General features: G+C 37.2%; 1 protein-coding gene across 1 annotated transcript; it reads right to left on the bottom strand.

The window, feature by feature from the left end:
- Positions 1-2563: 2563 nt before the first annotated feature.
- Positions 2564-10858, bottom strand: LOC136206832 (2,3-bisphosphoglycerate-independent phosphoglycerate mutase). The gene is made up of 10 exons (XM_065998014.1): positions 10700-10858; positions 10370-10550; positions 10019-10146; positions 9167-9317; positions 8873-9076; positions 5167-5591; positions 4585-4777; positions 4403-4498; positions 3172-3327; positions 2564-2925 (listed from the first exon to the last, which is right to left on the bottom strand). Exons 2-10 carry the CDS (start codon positions 10532-10534, stop codon positions 2761-2763), a joined length of 1683 nt encoding a protein of 560 aa, XP_065854086.1. The 5' UTR covers positions 10535-10550; positions 10700-10858; the 3' UTR covers positions 2564-2760.
- Positions 10859-11127: the final 269 nt, after the last annotated feature.

Raw genomic sequence — 11127 nt, 5'->3', positions numbered from 1 at the left:
ATTTATAGAACTACCAAGTATTAAATCATTGCTTTAATATTTCATTAGATTAATTAAAACAACAAACTCATTTATCGATTCATTAGTTAATATAGGATTTTAGTCAAGTAAGGAATAGGAAACTAGTCTCTATGGGATCGATACCATTCTTAGGAACGTTTACTACTTAATAACGATAGAGTCCACTTGCTCTTAGGAGTTAGATAGTTTTTATCAATGTCACTAGTCGAAGAATGGGAGAAACAATAGTAGGAAGACAAAGTGCATGAACAGTCGCTAGGCATGTACATGGGGTCCCTTCGCCATCTAGGCGCAATGCGAGTTGAGGGATGGGAGGATGATGAGACATTAAGCCCCTCAATGCCCAGAACTCGTAACTAAGCAGGATAAATTTCAAGAGTCGAACTCGAGTAAGCCACCCACGTCTAAAGGAGCAATGATATCCATCCACCAGTAATACCTATGGAGCTGCCACCAGAGGGCAATGTGGAGCTCAAGAGAGCTACAATAATAGAAGGGTCCAAGGTGTTGCCGTCAGAGGGCAAGGTGGAGCACCAACCAATTAAGCTTTCACCCCAAGGGAGTGGTGAAGTGGATGAAGTCTAAGGCTAAACAGGTTGTCAAAGACGTGAGCAACAAAGATGAGCAAGGTGCCATCACCCAACCAAAGAATCCTACGATAGCTAACACCAAAGGAGAAAGGTGTGTGGTCCAAGAGCCAACGGGAAAAGATTGGCCACACGATGGAAGGCATGCCAATCAAGGCTTGAGGAAGGACGGTTGTCGATGGAAGACAAGCTCGACCATAAGCCAATGAGGCGAAGGTCAACGAGGATATGTGCCACAGAGGGCCAAAACTCCAAAATTATAAGCCAAAAGGTAGGCCAATGGAGGAACGACATGTTGCAACCGAGAAACAACCCATGAAGGATACTACTAATAACGGAGGGAGAGTGGCACAACCTAAGAGCCGAGCAAGGAGGACACGTCCAAGCAACGCAAAGCGAAAACATTGCGGACAATGATGTGTGGCTTACCCTCGAAAGGCAACGAGGACGTTGCCTAATAGAGTGAGGGAGGATGTCACGGCCCGTCTAAATTCATTCGAGGGATGGCCCAACAAGAATGCCCAATGGGCTAAGGGAAATGGTCCAGGGGAAAATCATCATTTTACAGTTCATCGGGACATTGTAGGACAATTCAGTGGACAACGGCCAAGTATGTATGCATTTATGCACAATGTAATCGGGGTACGGGCCCATGCTTGCGTTGCCTGCTGGGGACCAATTGAGCCAAGAGAGTACTCCCCCTATAGTGTATTTCATACCAACCTGAAGTCTAGGGGCAGGACCGTAGATGAGGGTGTGCAAGGAGCCATTCCGCATAGGGTCCAAAAATTATAAAGCCTAAAATTTAAGACGTGTTTAGTTAAATATAGATATTAGCTTAAATTGAAAAATAAAATAATATAATGTAATAAGATCCATATCCACTTTTTCACTACATTGAGTGCACATGTGATTTAGATATTCAATCATTCAAAATGCACATCCTTCCAATTCATTCATTTCTATTTATATTTTCTTAATATAAAATTCTATTAAATACTAAGGGTCTGATAAAAAAAATTAACACATGGCCCAAAAAAGTTTAAGACGGGTCTGCCCAGGGATAGTATACATTACTATGTTGCATTGAACACTCGCACTCCACAATGGTACTTAGAGGATTCTAAATGCATCCATATTTGGTATGTGGATCCTTAGAGTCATTATAAACCTATAAAATGTTTGGGAAGTGCGGAAAAATTATTAAAGGTTGGAAGAATTGGTGTAGTGGAAGTCCGCGGGCCTGTGCCAGAGCCAACAAACCCGCATGCGAGCCAGGCTAGGCAGCAGGCTCTGATAACCTCAGTTTGTGCAAGGGGAACCTCAGGATGGCAAAAAGCTGCAAGGACTTGCGAGGGAAGATTGTAAGCTTAGAGAAACCTTCCCTATGGAACCTCGGTTCAGCAACCCACGAACCCAAAATCTGCTAGACAGGCTCGGAATGTGCCAAAATGGTCTAAAACCTTCTACACTTTTGTCTCTAGTCTTTAAATGCTAGCCACTCATTTGTAAAGTATCACGATTGTTCCTAGATCTGTTTGTAGCCTGTAAATCCAAGTGGCAAGTGAGACCTTGAGTGATTCCTTGTAAATTAAACTTTGTAAACAGTCTTTTAGCAATAAAGAGCGTTTCCTCACTTTATTTTATGCAAGATACTATTTATTTCATACAAGATCCTATTTTTCGGCTGCATTGTGTTGTCTAGCATTCTAGCTAAGCAAGTTGGGCTTAAGGTTGACTAGTAATTGGGGCAAGAATTACTAGTGTCGCATAGTCGATAAATAGCGTAAGGTTGTGTCCGTAACGTATATTAGGGCCAAATCTAAACTTCCAAAACAAAAAGGTTAGATTAAATTTGGCCTTACATTCACGGCTGTAAGTATTAGCCAGCCACCTGTTTCCCTACAATCCAGTAACTTCTCCGAAATTCCGATAGCCAAACAAGGCAGGCAAAATTTACAAGATAAAAAGATCAGTCAATTTTTGAATTGTTAACATGTATGTATGTCTATCAAGAATCCAAAACAGGAGCCCAGATGGAAGACTCACAGTAACTTATTGAGCAGATAGATAATCTGCTGTAAAATACAAGCTTTCTTCCGCAATTCACAGTTGCTAATCAAAATTTATGCAAAATCAAAACAAACTTAATCTAGTTATCAAAAACTTCAATGAGGCTTTTCTCATAATCATCAGGAGCCACAAATCCATGGAGATTGATCACAGTAGCAGCTACATTAGCAAGTCCACCGTCAGGAACATCATTGCGGAACCGGACACCAGCTGCCAATCCAGGACCTCCAATTGCAATAGGAACCTATACACGACAAAGTTCATATCAAATAATATTAGGTGTCAGCCGATCTTCCATGAAGGGCAACCCGCAGGATGCCAAGTGATGGAAGTGGAATTTTTTTCTCTTTCCTCCCCGAGGGGTGATTCAACCTACTTTAACCATTGAATGTCTATGGTTCCATACAGAGTTTTACATGTCTTATCACATTCAATAGGGGGGAACTATGCTTTATTTAAATTTATCAAGGAAAAGGAAAAGCAAACTTACTGGCTCAAGGGTATGAGATGTGAGTATCTGAACATTGCCATTCTTATCAACCGCAGGCTTCCCTGACTTGTCCCTCTTCACCATATCTTCAGCATTGCCATGATCTGCAGTAACTACATATATTCCACCAACTTGCTCTATAGCATCAATGATAATCTGCAATTGGTAAGATTGCATGTGAGCTGAAATAGAGCCATATAATTAACGTCCATGTTTTAATGGCAGCTATCTGTCTTGAGTAATTCTTTACAAAATATCATAAAACAATTACAAGGCTTAGCTTTACCCGAAATGAAATTTCTTTTAAACATATTATAAATTCCAATATAAGTAAAGAAAAAAAAAACCCTAATGGCATCCCCAAAACACTTGTAGAGATTGTAAAATTCTAATTAGCTAGCACGTTCCAACCAAAAAGAAAAATGTGCATTTGCTCCAAATCAAGTAATTAAGAGAGACCTAAGACCTCATATACGCACAAGTTCATCACATAATCAATACGAGACATGGACTAAGAAATGAGAAAATGCAATGTCAGAATAGCATCATACAAACATGAAACCATCAAACTAAAATCTGAAACATTGAATATTCAGTTGAATGAAAACTTCAGCCCTATGGCTAAAATAATGGGGAAAAAGATAGCAACAACAAAGTATCAGCTAGAGGTGGTAAAAGTACACACGCAATTTTAGTTTTTGGGTTTAGCTTAGTAGGTAATGTGTCATTTTTGGGTTGAGACGAAACTGACATGCAAATTTTTGGGTTGGGTTAGGGTTGATATGCTAACCCGAAAACGACTCGAAATGACGCGAATATTTAAAATTATTGTTATATTCTCACGTGTTTTATGTCACTCTATTAACAAAGATAATAAAATTATAATTATTACTTACAAATATGATTCGAACCTCCTAAATTGTTATAAATGCATTACATGACCCCCGGACTTTTTGATGGTTAATGTTGACATGCTAATCTAAAAATGACATAAAATATTTAAAAATAGTAATATATCTTCTTATATTTTTAAAATTTATCATTAATATAGATGCATAGCAAGATTACATGCAACCCGAAAACACGACACAAAATCGACACAAACCCAAATAGGTTAACACGATTGTGACACGAAAGTTTTTGGGTTGGGTTTGGGTTTACTCTTTTTAACACGAACCCGAAAATGACACGACTCGAACACGATAATTGCCAGGTCTAGTATCAACAATACCTTGACAGCATCATCAGCAGCCTTGCATGCGACAACTGTGGCTTCAACGTCTCCCGTATGTCCAACCATGTCACTATTTGGTATATTAACACGAACCTTGAAAAATGCAAAGTAACAGGTTATACTAATTCTTGCACAGTATTATGCACTTCCATTTAATACTTGATATGAAGAATATTTACCTGGTGGAATTTACCACTGAGAATGGCATCCCTTGCCCTCTCTGCAATCGCTATTGCCTTCATCTTTGGTTGGACATTAAATGTTATTCCAACATCACTTGGAATTTCAACATATTCTTCCATTTCTGAATTAAAATAACCAGAACGATTTCCATTCCAAAAGAAAGTGACATGACCAAATTTGACTGTTTCACTACAGAAGACACAAATAAAGAAGTAATATTACTAAGAGGACAAGGAGTCAAATTAAGTAAATCTATTGCTGCCTAACTTTAATAACACACATTAAAGATCAAGTTGCATTAGCAAAATTAACCATGTTACTACAATTTTTTTGAAACACGGACTGCTTCACCGCACTATCAAAACATGGGATTGACAAGTAACTTTTTTTTATACAGCTGTAATCCCAACAAAAATTTCAAAGCAGTATAGGACATACATAGACAACGTATAAAAGGAAAAACAGAAAAAGAAGAAATAGCATTTTTTATATGCCATATAAAAGGAAAAACAGAAAAAAGAAGAAATGGCATTTTTGATATGCCACTATAAAATAAGATACTTCTCATGATGGCTCACCTGCAAGCAAATGTATGAACACCATTGTGTACTAAATATTCACCCGATGTTCTTTCTATCTCTGGAGGAGATACAAGGTAATAGTTCGGAAGCTTCAATTCACCATCATATTGAAGCATTCCAGCATAACGGATTTTAGGGAAACGAACTCTATCAAATTTGTCAAAATCCTCATATTCAAGTGCCTTGGCAAGCATGGTCATCCGATCTGCACGGAAGTTGAACGTGACAACAGCATCGCCATCCACAATTGGGCCCACAGGCTTCCCACTATCATCAACAATGACAAAAGGAGGTAAGTACTGGTCATTGGCTTTGGGGTATTCCCTTAATTTCTTCACAGCTTCAACAGCATCTTTAAACTTGTGTGGGGCTTCACCAAGAACCTGAGCATCCCATCCACGTTTAACAACACTCCAGTCATTCTGCAAATAACAACAATAATAAATTAGCATATAGATGCAGGTGGTGTTCCTCAAAATTGTTAAACTAGCTTTTCTAATGCAGGATAATTGAAAGTTGTCCACAAACTTCAAATATAAAATTGTCATTTTTCATGCTCTTCAAAAGGAAATCAATCTCCTAAGAAGCCACAGATAAATAATCTCTTAGAAGTTTACTCAAGAATTGAATAACAATAAGAAATAATATCTAGTCACTAAAATTATAAAACTGAGAAATAACTTCACCCACATAATTCAAAATTGTGATACACACTTCTTGTATTTCGGAAAGCAAAAGCTAAAAATTGCAAATTACTAAAAAGATTAAAGGGATAAAGGTACCAAAATAAGCCTAAGGTTTTTTGGGAAGTATCAATTTAGGCTCCATGAACAAAATAGCACCAATGTAGGCTTAACTTTTACAAAAGAGTACCAATTTAGGCCTCGATAATAAAACGTGACACGTCATTCAAATTACTCTATTAAGTTCTGCCAACTGCACGTGGAGAGAGAAATCACAACTTAATGGAGTAATATGAATGACGTGTCACGTTTCATTATCGAGGCCTAAATTTGTACTATTTTGTAAACGTTAAGCCTAAATTGGTGTTCTTTTGTACTTGGAGCCTAAATTGATACTCCCCAAAAAACTTTAGGCCTGTTTTGGTACCTTATCCCAAGACTAAATTATGTACTTTAATGAACAGATATCAAATACTGGCTCATGTCTATCATCACCACAAACTCAAACTTTGTAAGTCCTGAGATAAACATGTGCAGATCACAGTAGTCATGGTCAAGTTATTAATTGATAGTACATACCCAAATAATCACAAGGAAAGTTTAAAAACCTATATCTACTTCCTAGATGAACTCTAGGCAATATGCTAGAGGTTTAAAAGAAACTGCGTACCTGACATACTAAAGTCATATATTCCCCAATTTAAAGGTTAACCTGTATTGATCCTACCATTAGGGAAAGCGAAAATATAACTCAACTTTGCGTTCGTATGCATTTTGAATCATTTAGGTGATGGGAGCTCATAAAAAATAAAATTATGTAATTAAATTGAAGCTATTTCTATCAATAATATAACTAAATTTATAATACACAAAAGGAAGACACAAGCTGACACATATATCTGCAGTAAGCATGGAATAATTAGTTTGAAGTGATTAAAGTCTCTCCGCCACATCATATTCTAAGTACTTCCTTATCTCCTTCAGCTTTGAAAGCTATGATCATAGTTATTAAAGGGGCAAGGTACACAAAAGCGAAAGGGAGTCCTACAGCCTAGGCGCAAGGAGCAGGCAAGCGCCTGACAACACAAGATGCACTAAAGAAAAATAATATATAAAATCATAATGACAGCATTTACCATTTAAGAATTGATAAATAGTAAACGCAATAAATTTTCAAACACTAACCCATAATCCATGATCTTAATCATAAATTCTAACATGCAATAAATTCCAAGTCAACTACTCTTAACTTTTCCATAATCATACTTCATAATAATAAATTCTAAATCCAAATTCAACCAAACCCTAGATAATTAAATGACGAAGATGAAGTATTACTGTATATGCATGATAAGTGAAAACGATAGAGAACTACTAAATTAAACATGAGCCATTGGTAAGGCAAGCACCAACCAGCAAACTGAAAGTGCGTGCTACAAAATGAAAAGCCAAAAAAATGCCAAATCTCCAACGATTGTGTTGTATAAATTCTAAACAAGCAAAAAGTGTCTAGGATTATTTCATAAGTAGCAAAAACCTTGAAACAGAAACAGAATAAGTCAAGAGTAAAAAATGTCTTTCCCATATTTCATAAGTCATGGTTTAATACACAATTAAAGGGTCTAGGATTAAGAAGTAGATCACTATATATGAAAAAGGGTCTAGGATTGCTGATTACACCAAGAATAACATCAAAAAAACAAACTGAGATTCAAAAAAAAAAAAAATTGGACTGTAGATGATATTAGCAAGGGTTGAGATTAAACAGCTGCTTTAAATTTTAAAACCCTCAAAAAGCCAAGGTTAACAATCGGCGTCCACTACTGGCATGCCTCCTGTATCCATGACAAGCACACAAAGGCATGCCTAGTCAAGCACTTGCTTTACAGCACCCACCTATTGCCTTCTCAGCTATCGCCTGGCACCTATTGTGCCTCAGACAAGCAAAGGTAGTTAAGGGATGCCTTTTGAGTTTTCTTGAAATAATTTGGAGAGTAGATGATTTTAGCAAGGGTTGAGAATAAACAGCTGCTTTAAATTTTGAAACCCTAAAAAATGCCGAGGTTAACAATCGGCGTCCGCTCCAGGCACACCTCCTGTATCCATGACAAGCACACAAACACATAGGCATGCCTAGTCAAGCACCTGCTTTACAGCACCTGCCTATTGCCTTCTTAGATGATAGGCCTAACGCCTGGCACCTCAGTTAAGGCATGGCTTTAATAACTACAGCTATGATAACCATGCTGTGTGTGAAAGTTTTGACTATATGCCACCTATGTTGCACGGAAATGGACACCGGGAAGAAACATAGGAAACGAAAACGTGGGGGAAATGTGTATATAGTAAAAATATAGGGGCATATTTATAAATATTTAAAAAGAACAAGAACGAAGAACAAGATGAAGAAAATCCAAGCTCAATCGAGATTCAAGAGACAATGGTTATAGGAGAAAGAAATATAGATAAGTTCTTTAAATTGAAGGATAGGTAAGTTCTTAAATTGAAGGATACAAGTGAGGAAGTATCAGTCAAATAAGAAGTTTCAATTTTCCTAATCTTAGACTGAATAGGAAATTGCAAAATAGAAAGTTTGAATTTCCAGGATTTTAGTCGAAATAAGCAAAGGAAACCGTTTAAAAACTGAGAGATGTGTTTCATATTTTGGGTAATTACGGATATGTTTCTGGGAGTTTCCGTTTCCTCCCACATTTTCCGGAAACCGTGAAACGCATGTCATGATGAGTTTCCCTGCATCATACTATGCCAACATTTACAGGTGGATACCATTACCAGGTGACAAGAGCAGCAGGGGACAAAATTCTGGCCACACTCGAGGAATCCTATCTTAAGCACTAATCATGTTGAGTTTAGATCCTAGGCCTTTGTGCTGCTTCATCTTCACCCATCCAAATTGCTTTTTTAGGGATGTGTTTACAATCCCAAGATAAAGATGAAACTTAAAAAACACATCAAAGAAAGGAAAAAGAAACAAGTTAAAAAAATATATGATGCAATACCTCATAGCGATCCATCGTAACATACATACGGCCTCCACCAGATGCTATCTGTGCATCAACACCTTTCTCCCGTAAATTTGCCAGGTCTTTTTCAAGAGTCTCAACAAAGCCAACACTTGTACCATCGATAACATCACGTCCATCAGTAAGAACATGAACTCGGATTCTCTTAGCGCCATTTTCAGCAGCACCTTTTAGTAGCAACTGAAAATAATGACAAAAGAAAGAACACAAGAGTAAATACTATTTGGAAATAGGAAGTTTGGCAAGAAACTAGTTATCTAAAGAACTTACCAGCAACTGATCGAGCCTAGAGTGAACTCCACCGTCACTCAATAAGCCAATAAGATGCAAAGTACCATTCCCAAAAGACTCCTTTATGTACTTAAATCCCACATCTTCATAAATTTTTCCAGAGGCAAGAGCTTGGTCAACAAGCTTTGCACTGTATTCAAAAGAACATAAATTCAAACTAGTAATTAGTAATAAACTTCACAAAAGTGCACATAACTAGAAACACTCCAGAATGCATTCATGTAAAACCGACAATTACTAGCTATCAATAGAGCATTACCAAAAGAACATAAAGCTCATTGTCCTTAGACTCTCTACGCAATTATGAAGGTAAAAATAGAAGCATGGTAGGTGGCATGGAAAAAGTATGCTGATAAAAAAAGAAAAATTAAGCTTATAATAAATGCTAAGTTCAACATCAGGCTTCATGAACTCGTAAACAAATCCATCATCCAGCTCCTGTAGTATAAACAATAAGCTGAGAGTAATATTCATTTAAGATGCACTAGATCTGATGACAAGGGGCACTGCAATGTGCTGCGGCGAAACTACAAGCTACAACCACGAAGATTCTACAAAATTGACAGGGTACAAGTTCCCAAAGACTCTTGGTACTCCATAAAAGCAGAGCAGAAGCAGTTCACAAGCACTAAACTAACTATTCCAATATTTTAGTAATGAAGCATATAACAAAACAAACATATCTAATGGACGATAATTTTATACCAAAATTAATCACTTCAGACAAAAAAGTTGTAACCCAAACCAGAAGATAATAAAGAATAAAAGGCCGGAACAATTGGTTGCACAAGTAACAAACACCGCAGGCAGGAATAGGGAGAAGAAATTAACCCTTGAGCATATATGCGGCCAGCACCAAGAGCGTTGTGACCAACTTCACTGTTGCCCATATCATCATCGGTTGGAAGCCCCACAGCAGGGCCATGAGCCCTAATCAACCTCCACTTCTCGGGGGCAGTCTTTCAGAAAAAAAAGAAAAAAAAAACAATAGAAGACAACATCAAAACATCGAAACACAAATCTAAATAAGGTAAACATTAATGAAAAATCAATTTGAAAAGGATCTGAAACTTGAATAATCCGTCCCACATACTAAGCCTGACACAATATCTCTAAATAGACTGATCCAGTAACTAATCACAGTTTTAAGCGATCCTCAAATGGATAGTATAATAATAATACCTTTTTGAAGGAATCCATGGTAGGCGTCTCAGCAACATGAATACAATTGTATTCATCCGGTTTAGCCTCACCCCATCCATCCAAAACTACCATTGCAATAGTCTTTCCCTTGGGAAGCTTTGGATGATCCGCCAATTTCCATGAGAATGCACCTGCGCTACCCATCTCTCTTTCTGTAAATCTGCCAAAAAAAAAAAAAGATTTGCTTATCAATCAAGAAAGAAAACCCAAATATCCGCTCTGCATAAATAAATTGAGATCCGTAATAAAAATGAAAGCAGAAAAACAAATGAGATGCAAAAGTAAAAACGAATTGCCAAATTGCATTACCTGAGAATAGCAAACGAACAAAGAGACTGAAATCGAATGACGGCTAATAAAAACAACACGGACAATGCAGAGCAGGAAATGGAACCAGGACAGTTTCCCACAGATTTGGAGCCGAGGCTTTGTTGAAATACAAGTCTTTTCGGGCCGTGGATTTAAAGTCAGAGATGAGAAAGAGGGGAACGTAGGCCCGTTTGATTTTTCTAACCCTCAACTTTACCATTATTTTCTTTTGTGGGCATTGGGCTTAATACATCATTTACCTAGAGATGTCCAAAAAAACTTGATTGCGCTCTTAAATTATTAAAGTGTCCTTTGAATTTGTAATTCAGTCCCTCTATACTTGCATAAAATATTATCAATTAATTATTCGATTGTAAAAGAAGTAAGTTAAACGTGGAATATGTATAGTACACGTCTTAAATTGTTAT

Source organism: Euphorbia lathyris, chromosome 9, assembly GCF_963576675.1.
Source record: "Euphorbia lathyris chromosome 9, ddEupLath1.1, whole genome shotgun sequence".
Taxonomy (NCBI): Eukaryota; Viridiplantae; Streptophyta; class Magnoliopsida; order Malpighiales; family Euphorbiaceae; genus Euphorbia; species Euphorbia lathyris.
The sequence above is the reverse complement of the archived record's forward strand: the minus strand, read 5'-3'. Positions and strand labels throughout refer to the sequence as shown.

Bases quoted from the DNA above. Each gene is read 5' to 3' on its own strand.
- LOC136206832 (XM_065998014.1), bottom strand. From the start codon at position 10,534: ATGGGTAGCGCAGGTGCATTCTCATGGAAATTGGCGGATCATCCAAAG. The intron at 9,077-9,166 runs GTAAGTTCTTTA...CATTATTTTCAG, and splicing joins CTAGGCTCGATCAGTTGCTG to TTGCTACTAAAAGGTGCTGC. The intron at 4,778-5,166 runs GTGAGCCATCAT...TGTCTTCTGTAG, and splicing joins GTTCATACATTTGCTTGCAG to TGAAACAGTCAAATTTGGTC.